This window comes from Plutella xylostella, chromosome 10 (genome assembly GCF_932276165.1).
Source record: "Plutella xylostella chromosome 10, ilPluXylo3.1, whole genome shotgun sequence".
Lineage (NCBI taxonomy): Eukaryota > Metazoa > Arthropoda > Insecta > Lepidoptera > Plutellidae > Plutella > Plutella xylostella.
In genome coordinates, this window is record NC_063990.1 from 1,170,812 (window position 1) to 1,192,705 (window position 21,894).

At 38.7% G+C, this 21,894-nt stretch overlaps 1 protein-coding gene across 4 annotated transcripts in view; it reads right to left on the reverse strand.

The window, feature by feature from the left end:
* The window catches only part of LOC105382932 (2-oxoglutarate dehydrogenase complex component E1), a 29,276-nt gene that overhangs the window by 7,202 nt on the left and 180 nt on the right, over positions 1-21,894 (reverse strand). The window contains exons 2-16 of one of the 4 annotated variants that reach the window (XM_011552918.3): positions 21,640-21,703; positions 21,235-21,357; positions 20,603-20,690; positions 19,944-20,041; positions 19,145-19,298; positions 18,678-18,756; positions 18,089-18,265; positions 17,519-17,667; positions 16,606-16,691; positions 16,349-16,423; positions 15,934-16,038; positions 14,007-14,187; positions 1,471-1,689; positions 829-1,022; positions 417-545 (exon numbers count right to left, since the gene is read on the reverse strand). In XM_011552918.3, the coding sequence (XP_011551220.1) occupies positions 417-545; positions 829-1,022; positions 1,471-1,689; positions 14,007-14,187; positions 15,934-16,038; positions 16,349-16,423; positions 16,606-16,691; positions 17,519-17,667; positions 18,089-18,265; positions 18,678-18,756; positions 19,145-19,298; positions 19,944-20,041; positions 20,603-20,690; positions 21,235-21,357; positions 21,640-21,699 (1,917 nt within the window). In that variant the 5' untranslated portion in view covers positions 21,700-21,703. Of the gene's footprint in view, positions 1-416; positions 546-828; positions 1,023-1,470; positions 1,690-14,006; positions 14,188-15,933; positions 16,039-16,348; positions 16,424-16,605; positions 16,692-17,518; positions 17,668-18,088; positions 18,266-18,677; positions 18,757-19,086; positions 21,608-21,639; positions 21,837-21,894 lie in introns of those variants that run through there. The other 3 variants (XM_038117851.2, XM_038117852.2, XM_011552920.3) reach the window with 3 other exon arrangements.

Consider the following 21,894-nt stretch of genomic DNA (forward strand, 5'->3'; position numbering starts at 1 on the left):
GCCTGACGGTTATTCTGCTGGATCAAATATCCAGCAGTCTGTATGGTTGTCAACTAGAGCAGGCCCACACGTCCATACAGATCGAACATTGGATCAGGCGTGCGGTCGGTGTGTACGCGGCTAATATGAACTACCTAACTCTACCTAATTAATCAGAAAATTATAGCTAGGTACCTACATAGCTCCAAACGACGTAGACGGTCTTCGGGAGAATCGAATACCTACCGTTGTAGTAGACTACTTAGTTCTCGAGTGGAGACCACGAACAGGCAAATATGTCTCGAGTGGAAACGCCCACCTGCCCGCTGGACCGATTAGGTACATAGAAGCAGAATAGCGTGTAAAACGTAGTGTGAATGCGTTGTTGCGTTATATATTATATATGTACCCACCTACAAACTACATACAGAACGTACCATTTTCTCTCTATTGGCCAGCATCCTTACGATGCCCTTGTGCACCAGGAACTCTGAGGCGTCGGGGATCTGGCAGAAGTGCTTCGAAATCCGCGCGATGGTCTGCTCGCTCACGCCCGTCGGTTGGATCTGTCGTGGACACACAGGGTAGCTATGAGAAGACCGATATCTAATTTTATACCAGTGTCTGTAAGGACAAAATTGTGCGATGGACAATTTTATGTGTGCACTAGAACTGATCTAGGGTTTTTCTACGTGGTGAGTTATTTGGTTAGCTACACAGATAAGTTGTCATCGCCAGGTTTGGCGGATTTATATCTTCCTTACGAGCACACCAGTTCCACAGTTCCGTTAAAAGGAGCCCTACGAATGTTCAAAGGGATGTCCCTTAACTTAGTTTCATGTGGGTTACCTTAGACGGATCGGTGGCCTCAAAGAAGCCGGTCCAGGGCGTGTCGGTCCAGTCCATGATGCTGAGCTGCGTCGTCTTCTTGCTCATCTCGAAGTGCTTCGTCATGGTGTCCTGGTACTCAGTCTCCCACTTCTTTATGTCTGCGTCCGTGATCACGCCTTCTGCCTTCAGCTTCTTCGCGTATATTTGGTCAACTGGAATTATCAAATTATAGCTTGACTTTATTTATTTATTAAGGAACACCAACAGAATACATTGAGTTATGTTAATTATAGATAATCTGCTTTATCATTATCCTTAGTCAACATAACTTTCGTCCATTGCTTGACCTAGGCTTCTCTAAAGGGGGAGAGCAGTGCAACAGTATACCACTTCTGCCTTATAGGTAGGTACCTACTCTGTTCTCAGCCTTCTTCATCCAAACACTACCGCGTCAACTTACCGTAAGTTTACGATCTTTGGGCTGTAGTAATCATAGAAAATAATGTTGAGGCGATCAAAATACCAACAGAGTTTTTTTTTTAATTCACCTGTGTACTTTTACGGAATATACGCGTTACGCGGTCTTCTTAGCGTGTCGGTTGCAAACACTAGAGCCGAACCGGGGGCTCCAAATCCGTATACCCCGTACACAATACTCACTAGTGCTCATGCTCCTAATCTTCTTGTACATGAAGGGCTGCGTAAACATGGGCTCGTCCTCCTCGCTGTGGCCGAAGCGGCGGTAGCAGACGAAGTCCACGACCACGTCCTTGCGGAACCGGCAGCGGTACTCGATGGCCACGCGCGCCACGTGCGCCACGGCCTCGGGGTCGTCGCCGTTCACGTGCAGCACGGGCGCGTCCACCACTTTGGCTACGTCTGTGGCAGATGTTTGAAGTAACTATTAGAGAAGTATCGTGTCGCCTTGAATTGATACTAAAAATACCCTGCCGTGCCACTCCCATACTTCAAGGAGCTCAGTTAAGTGCAAGGCCTGTAATCATTGCCATTATTCCAGCATATGAGAATTCAAGTGGCAAATTTATCTGCGTTTAAACAAATATCTGTCCCGTCCGGCATCAAACTCGGGCGCTGAAACTTCAGCGACATAATCTCGCTAGGCACAACAGTTATTAACTTACTACAGTGAAACTATAAAGTCCTGAAATTAAATGAGGGCGCAGCTATCTTTCATGTAGCAACCCTATATAGCGAAACAGACTTTGATACTTGAAATTTTGCCTGTGACTACCTACCCTATTTCTGTATTTAAAAAAAACTTACCATCCACAAAAAAGCTCATTATTCAAGCTAGAAGGTGTTAATATGAAGGCTAATAGTGAAACCAATAAATATTTATTTAGATAACGTTATTTTTTTTTTTTTTTTTTTAATCTATTTTATTTAGGGACTTTGATTTCTATAGAAAGCATGTCAGTCCCATCATACCCTAATACAGATAACAAACAAATCAGCTTACACTTTTTCTTAACCTTAAACTAAATCTAACAAAGTTAAATAGTAGCTTGCAACTTTCCGACTGTGGGCTTGCGAGAATATATTGCATGGCTCCTAAATCTAAAACATTAATATTAAGTAACTTAAATAATACATCTCTGTCGGCCTGGTTCCGGACACACTCCATTACTAGATGTTGGGCATCTTCAATCACACCACACCGATCACAATTGGGGGATTCTGTCTTCTTCATCAAAAAACCAAATTTATTTAATGGCATGTGTCCGGAACGCAGTTTGTGAGCAACAATAACATTTTCTCTACTAATATTTATACTTGCAAACCAAGGTACTTTGAGGGGTTCACTTTGTATAGTTTTGTACCAAATGCCTTTGTCTTTAGATTTAACATCAAAATATTCTTTCCATAAATTCCAACATTTCATCCTTATTGTAGGTAATGCCTCAAAGTAGCTTGGTTTGATACTATATATTACACCATCGACAGCCGCTAGTCTGGCTAACTCATCAGCTCTCTCGTTATCTCTTACTCCCACGTGGGAAGGGACCCATTGTATGTTCACTTTTCTGTTAGACACATTAATACTATTTAACTTATTTAAAATTTCATATGCTACAGATACACCTCTGCATCCAGAGGCGCACCGAGCTATATGTTGTATAGCGCTTTTACTGTCAGAGAAGATAACTATTTTCTCTGCTGGCAAATTCAAGGCATAAGAGAGTGCTGTTGAGATCGCCACCAACTCTGCTGTCATTATGGATACATTCGATACTATTTTGTGCTTGTAGCCAATATCTAAATTGTGATCATAGTATGCAGCACCGGTACCACAATCCTGTTTGGACCCATCGGTAAATATTTTGTACCAACCATTAATTTTTTTATAAATTTCCATGACAGTCATATCTTTTAATTTCTTATTTTCATAAAAATACTTTGGTTTGTCTACATTTTCTAAACTATGCCAAATAATACCTTCAATTTCAATACTTGAGAGCCAAGTATCGAGGGAAAATATTTCTAACGGCCATGAGGAATGAATGTTCTCCGTTTTAGTTATTTTGTAGGATGTAACTAATAACGGCTTCTTTTTGTTAAGCCAATATCTGTTATCAAGTAAACCTTCTAAATTGCTTAATAACTTAATCGTTGAATTATTTTCCCATGATTGGCTTTTGAGGCAAAACTTGTAAGCAAGATATTGGCGTCTTACATGTAAAGGTGGTACACTGACTTCGCTTTCCATAGCGTGAATTGGTGTGCTCCTAATAAATCCACCGATTACCCTTAATGCCTGATTCTGAGCTTTATCTAGTTTGTATGTATGACAGTTGGCACTGCAATCGTACAGAAAGCACCCATAGTCAATACGACTTCTAATAAGCGCAATGTACAACCTTCTCAAGTGTTTAGGGTGCACTCCCCAACCACTGCCAGCCAAAACTTTCAAAAGATTTAAAAATTTCAGTATTTTTTCACAGCATTCATTAATGTGCTTTCCCCATCTCAGTGTAGAATCCAACCACATACCTAGATATTTGATAGTCTGTACAGAAGTTATGACCACATCTTTAATTTTAAGTTCTATCTGTTGCCGTCTTCTGCCTCTACTGAAGATACAAAATTTTGATTTAGATGGCGATAGCTGAAGTCCTAATTCATCTAGTAAAACAATCATTAAATTAAGTGCTCTTTGGATACTGGCTGCTCCATCTTGTAAATTATTACAGCTAGTGTATAAGGCAAAATCATCTGCATATTGACAAATAAAGACATTAGTAATTTGTTTGCAAATTTTATGGGTGACGATATTAAAGATCAAAGGTGAGATTGGGTCTCCTTGAGCTATACCTCTGCAAGTCCATCTGACAATAGGTTTGTCTTCTCTGCCTTCCCCTTTGATCTTCAAATAACGCTCGCTTAGAAAATTGTAAATATAGTTACAAATCGTTCTGCCTAGTTTCAGTTCATCAAGTGTACACACAGCCCGCTCGACCAGGATATTATTATATGCGTTTTCAATATCTAAGAAGCAGCCAATAGTTGGTATATTTTTAGTAAATCCTATCTGAATTTGTGTAACTATCCTCGCTAAACAATCCAAGCACGATTGGCCTTTTCGAAAACCTGTTGAATATGGCGATATAATATTATTTCTTTCTACTAGCCATTCTATACGTTTGCCTAGCATATCGTGGAAGATCTTACATACACAGGAAATAAGGGATATCGGGCGAAGTTTGGGCTCACTATTTGGAGTATTTCCTGCTTTAGGTATTGGAATAACATGAATACTACGCCACTGTGTCGGAATATAGCCTGTATGTAAAATTAAATTATAAAGTTTTAACAAGTATATTTTGCCTTGCCTAGGTAGTCTCACTATCATAGAGTAGCTAATGTTATCTTCACCAGGGGCGGTATCTCTATTCTTCTTCCTAATAGAATTACATAGTTCTTGTAGAGTAAAATCTTTTTCTAATGATGCGTTCGACGAATAAAATATTGGTGATTCTGGTTGAACAATGTCGGGCGCTAAAGAACAAAGTAGGTCTTCTTTTTTCTCCTGCGATACATACAATTTGGTCTGTTTAAATCCCTTCATCCACCTCATTTTATGCCACATCTCTGATACAGACGTGGTTTCATCAGTTTCGCTACAAAAATTTTGCCAACTTAGAGATTTTGCCTGTCGTATTGCCTTCCTTGAATCAGATATTTTTTTCTCTAGATTAGATAGGTTTTGCGGGGTCGGGTTTTTTCGAAATGTTACTAGAGCTAGACGTCTTTCTGCAACCAGTTTAGAAATGTCAGCATTCCAGTAAGCTTTGGGTTTAAACTTTCGGCTAGGATTCGTGCATACTTTAGTAACTGGAATGTGTTTATCGGCTGCGTCATTAATTTTATTTATCAAAAGATCGTATCCGTCTTGTATGTTATTAATTATAGTTGGGAGATCGGTCAGTGAATTTTGTAGAGTTTCAATGTACGAACTCCAGTCCGCCCTCTTATAATTACGATTACACTGGTATTCTACTTTATTATGGTAGTTAAGATGAATTTTAATAACAAGATGATCGCTACCTAACGATTCTCTAGTAACTATCCAGTTAAAGTTAGCGGCAATATCCGTGGATACAAAAGTTATATCCGGGGAGGATTCCTGTAATATCCCATTTACTAATTTGACTCTAGTTGCACTTCCGTCATTCAAAGACATGAACCCGAATTCTAATGTTGAATCTAGTATATATCCGCCTCTTGAGTCAGTTTTATACGACCAGTTAGAGTGATGCGCATTGAAGTCACCAGCAATCATGGACTTCTCCGAAAATAGAGAGAACAATTGATCCCAATCTGACTGAACTGTGCGTACAGATGACGGACAATATACAGAGATTATATTTTTTAAAGTATTACAGTTCAACAATCTTATACAAATAACTTGAATACCACTATTACCCAAATGTACAGGACATAATACACACTTAATTGATTTATGAATAATAAAGGCTACACCACCAAAACTATCTTCTCTATCATTTCTATAAATATTGTAATCACTTACATGAATAGCAGACTCAGGTACAAACCAAGTTTCGCTTATAATAGCTATGTGTGTTTTTTCTTGGCGTAGTAGTGCATCAAAATCTGTTAACTTGGACCTAAGACTCTGTGCGTTCCACTGGACTATATTGATCACCTGTTCTGGTTCCGTATTATACATCGATACAAATATTAAATAGCTTCTTGAATATTTCTCCGTCTTTAAAAGTATACATTACAAAAGAAATAACTTCTTCTACAATCAGTTGAAAGAATAAAGAAACTTTGTCTTCCAAACTCTTTTTACCTAATAAGATATCTTTACATTTTTTCAAAAAAATTGATATATTAAATTTTGGCTTCGCTCTGTTTGTACTTTTGCATTTATCATTCTGAGTATCTTCAGCAATATCATCTTGTTTATTTTGGAGCTCAAATTCAGGTTTACTTTTGCTTTTCTTAGTTTTGGTCTTCTGTTTCGACTTTTTATTTTTAGGTACCTGGTGATCGTTTTGATAGTTAGATACTTCAGTCTCGCTTTCTTCTTTAGATGACTCTTCTCTATGGACTACAGCGTGCTCAATCAATACATCTCTATATGATCTGTTTAGGCTAGACGGAATGTTCGAAGTTACGTTATTTCGACTAACATCCATAACGATCTCTTCCTCTTCCATCACCTTCTCTTTGTTTTCCTCTAAGTACAACGCCAGCGCCTTTCTGTACGTCAAATTATTTTGGGACATAATTGCGTATCTTTTTCTCTTTTGCAAAGACAGGGCATCGCGATTTATCTAATGACATGTGGGGTCCTTTGCAGTTAATACATACATAATCTTTTGTCTCACAATTGACGTGGTTGTCTCCACATTTAGGGCACAGCGTCCTCATGGATGGGCATACTCTTATGGAATGTCCATATCTCCAGCAGCCAGAGCATTGAGAGACAGGGAATGTATAAGACTCCACCTTAAACGTACACCCGTATCCTTTTACATACGGGGGTAAGGTGGAAGCTCTAAAACAAATACGTACGGTTTCGCTATCAATCCAGGCTCCATCTTTCATGCGTTTTAGTCTTTTGATAGACACTATCTCGCTGTCACATCTATATTCTTCCATTAATTCTTTAACATCTACATCTAGGTCCACCTCTTTTACAGTGCCATATACTAAATTAACATCATGTGTATATTGGCACCGATAATCTAATTCTTTCATTTTCTCACAGTTTATTAATTTCTCTGCATCTTCTTTTCTATCAAAATTTATCAATACCTTGTAGGGGTTTTTATATTTAATTCTTGAAATATTTTGTACCTGTTCAGCTCTTAATAATTTAGCCAGACCGATTTGTTTAGGCAATATCTGTCTAGAAGTTACACAAACTTCATAGCTTTCTTCTAGGTCATATTCTTCTCTTGCGGTTAATTTTTCACTCTCTATTACCTTCCTATTCTTCTTCTTTGGTCTCTGCACGGTGGTGAATTCACCTTCATCTTTACTTTCTTCGCTAGACATATAAGGTCGGCCTCTCTTCTCTGGTAATCTTCTCGACTCCAAGTCTAAATTATCACACACAAAATCTTCGCCAGCAATTTCTCTTTCCACAGAACGCTCATTCTCTGATCTCACATCACTGTCTTCACTTAAAAGCACCGTATCCGATGCTTTTTTATTAGTTCCACTTATTATCACATGAGTATTTAAACGAGGGTAGTTGCAAAATAATCTGCACAGTAATTCGATAGCCGATTGTATACGTGCGCTCGCTAGCGAGGGTCGCGCGCAACTGAGATAACGTTATTACAACTGTATAAAATATATGCGGATTTGTTGACGAAGGCCACACATAGTAAAATCATCAATTTCTCTTTATAGACGGCCTGTTCTGTTTCTTCCAGGAGTTAGAAATATTCCATTATAGAGCCCTCTTTTACAATATGCCAGACGGTACTGTCCGATACTCCTATAAAATAAAATAAAAAATGCTTATTTGAAACTACCCTTAAGGGCCCGTACAGGGTGACGTGCCGCGCCAATTTTGGGTTTTCAATGCTCTTCACACAGCACACGCAGTGACACGCACACATGTAAGTTTGCACAGTGGGTCGATAAACTTTTACTCGCCAACTTTATTGACAATTATGTTCAAGTACATTTTGGGTGTTTTTAGGGTAAGTAAGTATAATTCTTACTTACACTGGTAGGCACCAGGAAAGAGTAGAAATTAATAGGGGTGCCACTTTACTCTATACTCGGAACCCGATTAGCTTTCTCAAACAAATGTGGTATTTACTTGTAGAAAGGTAACTAAAAGTATTAAAGTGTAGATAATAAGTTTCGGGCATCCTCCAGCCAACTGAACCCCGACGACAAAGCAAATACATAGTGTCGCAAAAGGGCTATACTAAGCCAAAAGGGGATGACTCAAGGGGTCATTCTGAACAACTTTTGTTCTATGAGATTTGCAAATTCGCGAAAAAAAATATTCGTTTTCCATGGTAAAAAGTCACATGTCCAACAAAGTTTCTATGAAAAAGGTTTTTTTTTGTTAATTTCCAAAACTCGTAGAGCAAAAGTTCAGAATGACCCCCTGTCTTACTCCTTTTTACCCTACTGCCGAAGGAGGAGGGTAATGTTTTTTGATTGTATGTATGTATATACATATGTATGTTTGTCTGTTTCTTTGTTCCCTCCTGTAGCCTAAACGGCTTGATAGATTTTGATGTATGAGGTATTGTTAGAAGCGTATTGATGGCGCGATGGCTATAGGCTATGTGACGTTCCATTAAAATGTACATAGCGCCCTCTTGAGGACATAACGTGATGATCGAAAAAATAATAATTCAACTTTGCCGTGTAAGGTATCAAATGAAAGGACTTGATTTTCACATTACAAAAATTTATTTATTTATTTATTATTTATTTATTATTTATTTATGGAAAACCAACAGTTACATATAAAAAATAAATTTAGACAGAAAATTATAACTTTATCCAAAAACAGTTTCCACTTATAATATAACTTAGATAGTTAAGACAGTTTAAAACATATATATATATATAAGTATATTTTAATTTTAATTAACCTACCGATATACAAAAAAAACATTAAGAATAACTTAAATTAGGTATGTCAGTCAGTATGTAAGTTATTTTATCTATTTTTAAATAAGGTATGTCAGTCAGTACGTAAGTTATTTAATCTATTTTTGAGAACATTGCTTGATAGCATAAATAAATCTAAATCTTTACAAACTTTATTACATAATTTACTAGCTCTGATAAGAAAAGAATTCTGAGAATAATTCGTTTTAGCATTTGGTATTGAAAACGTTAAACATGATCTAGTTAACTTAGCCGGACAATTAAAGTTAATCTTACTCAATAGAAAAGGTGTATCCAACAAATTGTTAATAATCTTATGCAAGAACATAATATCACTGTGCATTCTTCGAGTTTGAAGTGAAGTGAGCTTAAATTTTTCATCACCACATAATCTAAAGTTAACATATTTAATAAATTTATTTTGAATTTTTTCAATCATATTAATATAGATGTGATACTGAGGACTCCAAATAACAGAGGCAAATTCCAGCACACTCCTTACGTATGCAAAAAATAAAATTTTGTAAGTTGCTGGATTTCTGAAGTCCCTACATGATCGGAGCACAAAGCCCAGCATACTATAAGCCTTGTTGGTTATATGCTCAATGTGGGGAACAAAAGACATCTTCTCATCCAGAATAACACCCAAATCCCGAACCCTATCTACCCTTTGTATATTTTGGCCATTGAGATAATAAGTAGTAAACGTGGTGCTAGTTTTGCGAGAAAAGGATATAACATTGCATTTGGAGACATTCAGAGACAAATGGTTCACCGAGCAAAAGACACATAAATTATTGAGATCACTCTGCAAATTGGTACAATCCTGAGGCTCCCTGATTATTTTAAATATCTTTTTGTCATCTGCATAGAGCAAGCAATCTGAATGATGTAAATAATATAATATATCGTTAACAAATATATTAAATAACAGAGGACCCAAATGTGAGCCCTGGGGTACACCAGAGTGGACTGGCACAAACGCAGAAGTAAATCCATTTATAGCTACAGCCTGACATCTATTACTTAGGTAAGATTCGAGCCAACGTAGTAGGTCCCCATGTATACCGACTGCTTCCAGTTTACGCAACAAATGAAAATGTGATAGTTTGTCGAACGCTTTGGAATAGTCAGTATAGACAACGTCCACTTGATGACCATCCTCCATAGCCTTCAGTACAGTATGATAATAAAATATGCATATTGAAGGTATTTAAATAACAACACCAAAATTATTGAAATAAAAAATGATCATGAACTACCTACAAAAAAAAGTACCTACCTACAGTAAAATTTCGTAAAATAAAAACAACTAAAAAGTTACAAATAAAAAAATACAATTATAAAAAACTAAAAACCTGACTGTACGCTAAAAACATGAAAACGAGTCCCAATGTTAATGGAAAGTATCGCAGGCGGGGACCAACTTGACCGCCACTCAAGGCCGTTTTCTAAGTAACATTCAGCTAAATGGTGAACCCTCTGCTGGTATAATTTGTTTATATACCGCTTTTTCAATACCAGTAAGTACATTTTTTGGCAGCATAATATTTTTACTTAATTTTAGGGTTTCGAACGTCAAAAGAAAAAAAGCAACCGTTATAGGATCTCTTTGTTGTCCGTCTGTCTGACTGACTGTCTGTCACCGCCCTTTTTCTCAGAAACGGGTAAAGATATAAAGCTAATATTTCGCATAGATGGGGAGTACCCCAAAAAAAATATTATGGTACTCCCTGTCCCACACAAGTAAATTGGGGCTTATATTTTTTCCAGTTATTTTGATGTCTATCCTTTTTTTTTCTTTGTTGTTTTGTATAAGTATGTGTTTCTTTTCTTTAAATCTGTATTTTTTTTGTTGTTACTGTCTATGTGTCGAAAAAATGTATCTTTATCTTCAAATCACGCCATCTATCGTTTGTTTTTTTTGTGGCTACTGTCTATAGAAGAAATTCCGTCATTGACAATTTTACGTTACGAATTTATTTTATTTTTATTTTTACATTTTCGTGGAGAATCAACAGCATTTTGTTAATAAATAATTATTACTTATGAACACATAACAACTTGATGCCATTAGGGCCAAGGGGGGGCTCTTTCTGTCTAAGGAGAAGAACGAAGAACTTCTTTCTTCTCCTTAGACAGAAAGAGCCCCCCCTTGGCACATATTTGAAATTTACGAAAACGAGAAAGTGTCGGTATTCTTTTGTCATCTGTATACCTAGATCATATATGTCTAAATATTCGTGATAGTTTCTGGTGAGGCGAAATTGTATTCGAGAAAACGTAAACATTTACACAACTAAATCTAACATAATTTACTATAGGTACCAAAGTTTTATCCCATTATACGAAGCAAATGAATAATTAGAAAAAGCAGCGGAGAGGACTACTGGAAACCAGCAACCTCCTTAATAGTTTACCTCAGGATATACGACAAGAGCCTATATTATCTAAATCTATTTAACCTATCTTGATATAAGTTAATCTCAGAATAAAAGTTATTATTCGTTGTGATACTACCTAGGTACCAATTATGTACAAAAATACCTACTTAAGTAATTTGTTTTGTATAAAGATACTCCGATCCCACAGACAAACTCTATATAAACAGTTTTGTGGGACACATTGTAAAACTACAATTATTATATATGTGAACCTAATAGATAAATAAACTATTTTAATTTCACATTCCAGGCATTATTTTTATTACCAGCGGTGGTAACCCATTCGGGTGAGTCGGATAAATCATAATGTAAACGATTTTAACTAATTTAAATTTCCCTAAAAAATATCACCACATTATTATGAATTTTCTACCAACTTAGTAGAATTTTCTTACGTTGCCACATTTTTTCATGTACTCAATGACATGACAGGAGGGAATGACAGTACAGTCACGCACAAAAGTAATAAAATATTGGCCTGTTTACAATGTAGGCGATGTATGGGATGAGTCCGTCTAGGGTTGTAAATGGTCGAAGTTTGTACAATGTTACATACCCGCCATAGACGCTGTACGAGCGTAAACATCCTCCTAATTCGACAAAATGTATCCAGCTTCATGTTCCGCTAAACATTGTATATAAACTCGATAAATAACTTCCCTAGCTTGACTACGAATATTTTTCTTCTTCTTCCTAATTGCAAACAAGTGTAAATAGTTGTTTTTATCTAGATTATCCTTATAATTAATAAGAAAATTGAAAAAACAGCCAAACGCCAACTGCCATAAACAATTGTTATGACTTTTATTTATTTATTTATTTATTTATTTGGCTAACAAAACGGTTTACAGACAAATTATGAGATAATTATGTATGTAGTAGTTGTGTACTGGCCTGTAGACCAAAGTATGAAAGCACATATATAATAAAAAATAAATGTTCTAGATCTAGACGTTAACAGTTAAACAGTTTTAAGAATTATTCTTATTCTATCTTAAAAATACTTATTCTAACATGCGTAAAATTATACAAAAAAAAAAAAAGTAAGTATACTATTATTGTTACAATTGAAATGTAGTTAATGTTGAAATTGAAATGTTGTTGAGGACATTAGGCAGGTATTATTTCCCTTATTATTTTAATAAATGCGGAAGTTCTCCTTTCGAAGATATCTAGCTCTTGGTGTTTTAAAGACAAATCATTGTACAACCGACACATTCTACTAATAGGATTATAGAATGATGTGTTGTTTTTATAAACTTTTAAGCTAAATGTCTTGTATAGTCTGGTACGGGTAAAACAGTTAATATTTAGTTTTTGTAGTAAAGCAGGTGATTTTATGGCATAATGTAAAATTTTATGTAACAATTTAAGATCTAGGATTTTTCGACGGGACTCAAGGGATATCATATTAAATTTTTCGAGCCTTTGCGTGTAGTTAGTAAGAGAACGGCCAAGGTTGCAACGGTAGGATAAAACTTTTAACATTTTGTTCTGTATATTATCTATGTTTTTTATATGAACTTGATAGAACGGTGACCAGACTTGACAACCATACTCTAGGATGCTCCTTATAAGCGTGGAGTAAAGGTAGATGAGGCTACGTTCTTTTTTGAAGTTTTTAGTGGATCTTATGATGAAACCTAATAACTTTCGGCCTCGTTCTACTATATAGTCATAATGTGATCGGAATGATAACTCAGAGTCAAACAGTATTCCCAAGTCTTTTACTATGACTTTGCGCTCCAGGGTAATGTTGTTAATAGTGTAATCGTAAATAATTTTATGGCGTTTTTTTGTAAATGATATAACAACACATTTTTTTGCGTTTAGTTGCATAGAGTTATCTTCGCACCACTTCTGTACTGCCATTAGGTCAGACTGAAGTTTTATACAGTTCCGTATATCGTATATATTAGTAAAAATTTTTAGGTCGTCAGCGTATAAGAGGCAGGGATTGTAAATATGATCCACCAAGTCATTTATAAACAAAATAAACATTAAGGGCCCTAAGTGTGACCCTTGAGGGACCCCAGAAGTGACAGAAATTGATGTTGAGATATATCCCTTCAGAGCAACTAATTGACTTCGGTTTTGTAGATATGATCCTATCCAACGTAGAAGAGACCCATGCACACCAAAGGATGAAATCTTTCTGTAAAGAATTTTGTGGTTGACTTTGTCAAAGGCCTTACTGAAATCCATGTAAATGGAGTCAACCTGGCCACTGCTTGCGAAAGAAGAGCATAGAAACTGTTTATATTCAAGAAGGTTTGTTATAGTTGATTTATTTTTGACGAAGCCATGTTGATTATCAGAAAGATATGGTTTGACGTGATTGTAAAGATGTTCATATACAAGCGACTCAAAAAGTTTAGCTATACAAGACAATATCCTAATTGGTTTATGTTTCTTTTCTAATGGTGCCAGGCTCCTGAAAATTTTAGTTCCTCAAACATTAATTTCATGAATTAATAGTTTCACTGTACATAGGATACCGAGTACGAGTACTACCTACTGTACTTGTTATTCTATGCTAAGTACATCTGATCACCACAAACATTACGAAGGCAATTTGTCCTTAAGAGTGTTGCTATGGCCGACTCTTCTCACCTGAGCAATAGGGCGAGGACCTCGAGAACCGCGGCTCGGTGGTGTAGCCGATCTGGTTGTTGCAGACCACGTGGATGGAGCCGTGGGTCGTGAAGGCGGGCAGGCTGCTCATGCCGATGGTCTCGTACACCACGCCTTGTCCCGTGAATGCCGCGTCGCCGTGCATTATTATTGCCATCACCTGGGAATATCGTCGACATTTTTGTTATCATCGTTAATGAACATCAGTATATCGTCGCGAAATAAAGATACCTTATACTTACTTACTTATTTGAATTTGAAATACTTACTTAACCCTAGAGTGCTCGCGCTATGAGCATTTTGCCGCCCTCAGCAAATAATGTTTATTATTTTGTGAACTATACACTTCTCAAGGTCCAGCGTCCATGTAGCTGCCCTCTCGGTCTTCTCCTACATGTAACGTAAATTTGGAGAAATTCAGTGCACAGGTTACAGCAGGAAGAGAGAATTGAAGAGAGTGTGTCGCACGGGGCGGCAAAATGCTCACTGCGCGAGCACTCGCGTCAGTGAAATTTAAGTAATTTTTTTTACAATTGTTATGAAATATTGTTAGTTTTTCAGTCTTTTTTGGTAATAATAATGTAAATTAGATTTAGGTATGTGTCTATTTCAGTTTACATTCGATTTACGATATAACTTTGTTAATTTACTAACAAGTTAATTTTACGTAGAAATTACCTGGAAAAATAGCTCTGCCTATAACTACACCACGTATAACAATAGAATCTTACATATGGACAGTACATTTGTTTTTTATTGGTCAGGTGGTACAAATCTCCCGTTTTGTACCACCGGACCAACAAAAAACACCCTAAAGAAGAGAGGGTACATGCCTATAACTATGTCCATATAAGAAAAATAGCAGGTCAAAAAAGGGTGCAATACATGAAGAAAGTTAATGTGCAACGAACACTTTGTGTTCATGTTTCAGTACTGTGTTGCTAAAATAAATGCTGTAGATGACGATAACGTCAATTTTTTTTAATAATTTTGAGATTTGTTGATTTTGTGTGGCTTAAGACAAATTTATACCTAAAAGATCAAAATTTTTCCCAAATCATGAACGATAGCTCATATATTGAACAATTATAATATAAAAACTATAAATATTACTTTTTCTAATACCATATGATTCATTTTATTCAAATTATATGCATTTATAAGTTTTCCTAATTATTAAGTGTCCAAAAAATACATTTTAATATGGGCGGCAAAATGCCGCCACGCGAGCACTCGCGTCACAAAAAATGGCGCGACTACTCTAGGGTTAATGGCATGCATAGAGTACATAAATATGTGGGTATGTCGGGCTACATCCACTGATGACGCTAAATAGACCTTTGGATCCTTTCAGAATGTTTTTATTTTAGTGAAGCTTTTGAAACTAATTTGACTAATTTCTAGATTAAATACGTTACCCCTAGACAGAAATTACCATAGGATTGTAAGTAGTTAAGTATATAAGTACATACAGTTTTACAGAAATATACAATGAGAACCATAGGACTAATATTGACCTTCGGCTATAGTACCACTATGTTCCTACGTGACGCTGGGACTCTACTGGTGGGAACTCTAATGAACGTCAACCGAGCCGAATGGAGGAAGATACTGCGAGCCCTAAAGCTTGAACAACAAAGAATGTCAACTGAAAAAAGCGGCAAATTTTAAAAAAATCTACATTAACGATGCATTTGGTACCTTTGAAATTTGCAGTCTTTTTCTATGCTTTTGCTTCAAGGTATCAAAGGCGGCTTTTAAAGATATCCAGCATGTGGAAAATGCAGCTTTTTTCAGTGGACATCTTTTGCTCTCCAAGCTCTATGTCCCTGATCAGTAATAAAATCATTGATGATGATGTTCCTGCGTAAAAGCCTTTTGCAGCTGGCTGTAAGGGCATGATTACCTTGCCCCCCGTGGTGTCCCCTCGGAAGTGCTGCTCGGCCTTGGCCTTGCCGGCCACCACCGGGCTCACCACCTCCAAGTGCGAGGGGTTCGCGCTCATCGACACCTGACACAGAAATCAGAGAGAGAATAGTCAAATTTGTGGAGCTGGATTGTGGGAATAAGTACGGTCATGTGCAGAGAAACCTGATCCCCCTCTCATAGTTACAATGCTTGTGAGAGGGATCAGATTTATCTGCCTTATACTGTACCTACATGCTTTTCATTTAATACCGCTTTCGCTTGTAGCTGAGCCTCAAGCATTCCCAATTGCTAACGGCTGCTGTTTTACCTTTAACCTTTATCATACACAGCCTTGACATACAGACACATTACCTACTGATAAGTTATTTTGTATACTTAAGTATGATCGTTACCTTGATATATTTATTGGTCGCTCGAATAAAACGGTTGATGTACGTTCCCAGATGATACTTGATATCTCCTGAACCCTGTGTAAAGGGCCAGAAAATAAATTTTATTTACTTAGGTGTTTATTGCGAGTAGGAGCGACTAGTTATATAATGGTGATAAGATGATATTCAAAAGTTATGTATTAAGTAATTGTAGTATTTGGTTTTTCGGGGTAGTAGGTATTGTGACACGTAGGAAGTGGTATAATGAATGAACTGACCCGTTCCTTGGGCTCCATGGGGGTGAACTGAGCGAACACGTCCGAGAGCTGCTTGCGACACACGTTCACCAACATGTTCAGACGACCTGCCAGATAAATAAATAAAAAATGAATATGTTTTCATGCTCCACGTCAACCAGCCATAGTTAGGTCTTCCATGCGTATGCAATCTAGTTCAGCCGCCAGTGTCATGCCCCGTACCTCAGTGCTGCACGGCCAGCATGCCCCTACCTCGGTGCTGCATGGCCAGCAAAGCTGCTACCTCGATGCTGCACTACCAGCATGTCCCTACCTCTGTGCTGCACTGCCAGCATGCCCCTAACTCAATGCTGCACTAACCACATGCCCCTACCTCGGTGCAGCACTGCCAGCATGGCTCGTACATCTGTGCTGCACTACCAGCATGCCCCTACCTCGGTGCTGCACTAACCACATGCCCCTACCTCGGTGCAGCATTGCCAGCATGCCGCTACCTCAGTGCTGCATGGCCAGCATGCCCCTACCTGGGTGCTGCACTACCAGCATGCTCCTACCTCGATGCTGCACTACCAGCATAGCATGTCCCTACCTCGGTGCTGCATGGCCAGCAAAGCTGCTACCTCTGTGCTGCACTGCCACCATGCATCTACCTCTGTGCTGCACTGCCAGCATGGCTCGTATTTCTGTGCTGCACTGCCAGCATGCCCCTACTTCAGTGCTGCACTACCAGCATGCCTCTACCTCGGGGCTGCACTACCAGCATGCCCCTACTTCGGTGCTGCATGGCCAGCATGACTAGTCACTACCATACCAGCATGCCCCTACCTCGGTGCTGCACTACCAGCATGCCCCTACCTCGGTGCTGCACTACCAGCATGCCCCTAAATCTGTGCTGCACTGCCAGGATGGCCCTACCTCCTAGCATGGCTCGTACCTCGGTGCTGCATGGCCACCACGATGGACTCGATGCCGAGGCGCGTGCTGGAGTCCACGATCTCCTCGGCCAGCGCGATCATGCTCTCGCCGCCCTCCAGCCCGAACCGCTTCTCCGACGGCCATTTTGTCGCGAAAAACTTCTCCAAGCTAAAACAATAAGGCAGTTATATGTAAGGCAGTTATAAGTAATAAATTAATTGTTTTAGCGAACCTATTTCTATTTCCTGTGGGTTTGTTATCGACACTATATCGCTATTCGCTATAAATAGTGCTGTGATTCATACGAACCCTTGTAGCGGCCGCTGATCGTACAGATAAGTGATAAGAGATATGACTAAGGGGCGATAAGCTAGACGTGCAAAAATCATGACCTAAATTTTTGCAATCGCAGATAGGTACTTACTTAAACCGTCGCTCTTATATTAAGTACTACAGGTTGTATATACTTATTGACAACCACCAAATAGATTTTTATATTTCTGAGCCCAAAACAGCCTATAGGAAGTCCACGAAGCTATGGATGGACTACCCATAGACCTAACAAGCACACACATGGAGCTCAACTCACAACACAGCTTTGGTCAACCGCCTCATGATGAGCCGCTTCTCGTCGGGGGTCTTGGCCATGACCCCCGGGGTCTCCATGCGTTCCCTCATGAAGGAGATGGCGTCGATGTCGATCACGTGCATGTATTCCACGCCGATGGAGCCGCAGTACACCTTCTCCAGTCGCGCTATTATTTCCCTAAGTAAGAGATTAAAAGTAGGTTCATTATTTGGATTTTGTGCAGAAGTAAAGTATGCTGGTTGGTTAGGTATAAGTATGTGGTTGTTTATACCATATACTAAATTTTTCGCGCCAGCCTGTGCTGTGAGAAATCCGGTCTTAGTATCAAATATTTCCTATTTGTACAGGATGTTGCAAACAACAGACAACGATAAACAACGATATACTAAGCGGAAAGAGGGTGACTCAGGGATTCATTTTGAACCACAATTCAAAGAAAATTCGTGAAAAAAAAGTTGTTTAGAATGACCCCCTTTGTATATCCTTTTTGCAACACCCTGTATATTATTTAGACGTAACCTACACTACGTGGGGCTTATTCTAGACGCTTTTTACGGAAGTTGTCACACTCGCAGAATGGTATACTCGCCTCAACGTGAGTTCTTTCTCGGCGCCGCCGATGTTGGTCCGCTCGGGCAGCTCGAACTTCATGTCCATGTGCTCCTCGCCTGGCGTTACAAACATTATAATAAAATACAAACAGACGGATTGAGGACCTCCTCCTTTTTTCGAAGTCGGTTAGAAACTTCACTAGTCCACAATGCACGATATGTAAGGTACATTTTATATTAGCACTATAACAAAACAAAAAAAAAATGGAAAATGAGATTTGACAGAATCTAAATATACAATTGGGATCCCATAATATCGGTAAGTACTTAGGTATATTCGGTAGGTACTTAACCGAAGAGTTGGAAACTTTGATGCTATAAAACTCTCACTATCAACGAAATTAATAATAATATTAAAACTAACATAATGCCCCTAACTTTACCTACCGCTACGGTTGACGCTCCAAGCGCTGATCTACAACCTACAACAACCGTCATGTCTCACACAGCGTGGTGCCGAGTTCCCTGGCGACCACGAGCGAGTCCAGCCCGCGCGTGTCCATGCAGGGGCAGTCAGCGGAGGGCGTCTTGGCCACCACGTAGGTCGCGGCCAGCGTCAGCCCCAGCGGGTCTGTCTTGGCGAGCAGGTGGCCGCGGCACTGCACAGATTACGGATTCCGGCCAAATTACACATTATTTTAAACTAGCTGTTCCCGCGCGCTTCGCTTCGCCTTAAAAAGTTTTCCCGTGGGAATTTCGGGTTAAAAAGTGGCCTATGTTCTTTCACAGGGTCTAGCTAGACCATGTGTGTACCAAATTCCATTCAAACCCGTTCAGTAGTTTTGGCATGAAAGAGTAACAGACAGACAGACAGACACAGTTACTTTCGCATTTATAATATTAATATAGTTAGGATTAGGATTAGGATGTAGTTGACCAATATTTGATCTTGGCTCCCCGCGTTATGTAAGGTGGGGTCTAGTAATTGCAACTAAAAATATTGAAGATGATACTTAATTATCAACTGATAATTCTTTATATGTATAAGTAAGTACCTATAAGGAAATATTATCACTTGTTTCGATCGTACATACGTCCGGCACACCCTGGACAGTCAGCGATAGGCGCTAATCTCACCGGCTAATTCTTAACATACTTTTTATTGTAGGCGACAAGGTAGGTAGGGATAGGTTAGGTTAGGGTAAGAGGCGGTATGAATTTGCCGGTAGAGCTAGACTCATACTTATTATATTTGTGAATTAAAGTAATTATCAAATAAATAAATAATGAGTCAGGAGTCGAACCTGGTAGCTCCGGATAAGGTTGGCGACGGCGAGGTGCAGCTTGATGGTCTCCTTGGCCCGATCCTCCTCGCAGGCCGGGGTGGAGGGCTTAGCTTTAGCTGCAATGTGTCCGACAATTACATTTTTACACTCAAGGGCAATGAAAAAGTTTTACTCTCAAAATGCCAACATTTATACCTAATTTAAATTTTGAACAAAATATTACTGTTATAGTTGGTAATATCCTGATGCTCTGTTAAATGTATATACTTACTTCAATTTTGCAGACGGTTTTCTTAAGCTAGCTTTTTCCTATGAGTAAATTGGTGCTTTCCTCAGTGAAACCTTTTCATTGCCCGTGAGTCCCGTGATTCCCGTGATTGTATAAAGCAAGTCGGGCGAGCTTGATCAAGCAAGTAATCGTCCGATAAGACCTAGACCAAGGGGCGCCACAATATTCGGCATAGGCGCACTCTATTATGACAATCGAATGGTGTAGTGGTTAGTGATAGTGCTATGCCGAAGATCCCGGGTTCGATTCCCAGGCGGGGTAGATATTTGTTTAAAGACAAATATGTGTAAGCGTAGATAAATCAGCTGTCCGATACCCATAATGCCGTGAGATGCCCCCGAATATTAATTATTATACAAAATAATTATTATGTGAAGAGTCGTCTCACGGGCGGCTTTGGGGCTGTACTCGTCCTCATACTCTTCGATCCTGAGGCTCGTCGCTCCACCGATGCTCTCGTAGAACTTGTCCCAAGACTGCGTGAGCAACAAACAACCTCGAATCATGCCTTAGAATACGTAGTTCCTAATAACCGCAAAAAGTTGCATAACTTTTGTAAGCCGCTTTTAATAAAATAGTTATACTTACCTACCTTAAAACAACAAAAATCGGTTTACCACAGAAATACTCAGACACGTTAAATTTATAACGCTCCTCTTTTTCATCCAGGGGTTGAAAGCATTGCTACAGTTTTACGCCGTCATCATCTAAGTACTCACTGCTGGACACACATCTCGACTATTCACGAATACACACGACTGCTTTCTGTCAAGGAAGTCTGCCCAGAGGAGGGAAACTCTTACTAGATGAAATCACATGAAATACGAAGTTCATAAGAGCCGCATGACACCACCGTTAACGCGATAGAGTCAGAGTGGTTAGCACAACAGCGTCATAGCGCTCAAATATCGTTTTCGTGACGTGAAGCCAGAGTGACTCTCCAGCGGAACACCCTAGGTTTTTCTTAATTTCCAAGACGCCTTACAGTTACAAGAGTTTTTAACATAAGAAGATCCTCACCGAATCAATGGGTCCTCTCGACTTGGCCCAGTCCAAGTACTGAGCTTCCAGAAAGTTCGCGTTAGTCCCATTGAGGAAAGCCTCTGCTCTGGACGAGTAAGGCTTGACTGACGGCAGTACGCGCTGGGAATAAGGTGTAAAGTTGAGTCAGGTACTTATGCCTTTTTGCGGTGGAAGTATGTTATCTTTGCCTTGATGGTATGTAAATGTCTTAGTTATCACCAGGGCAGGGGTCCTACATATGTATAGGTTACAAATGTTTTCGTTTGAAAAAACGATTAATTTGATATTCTTACAGAGGTGTGCACTGCTAATCTGCATTCACCATTAAGCTACACTTTTTATCCACTGAAAGCTTTTTAAAGCTTTTTATTTCAAGAAACTAATATTATGTCAATGACTTACCACCTTGTAATACACCTTCGAAGTATTCATGCATTGTAGAGCGCGGCCGGCTGCTCGCATTGTGCTAAAATATACAGACACCTATTTAGGTGAAGTATTTTTTGATATACGGACTAGCCTTGTCTGGAGAAAAGTATTAGGTACACATTTACTTTGTTTTTTATGAGAGTTCTGACTTGATTCTGACCTAGTTGCTGAAGTATCATAGCAGGTACAGCAGGCAGTGGCCTAAGTATCTTCCTCTTTTTATATCAC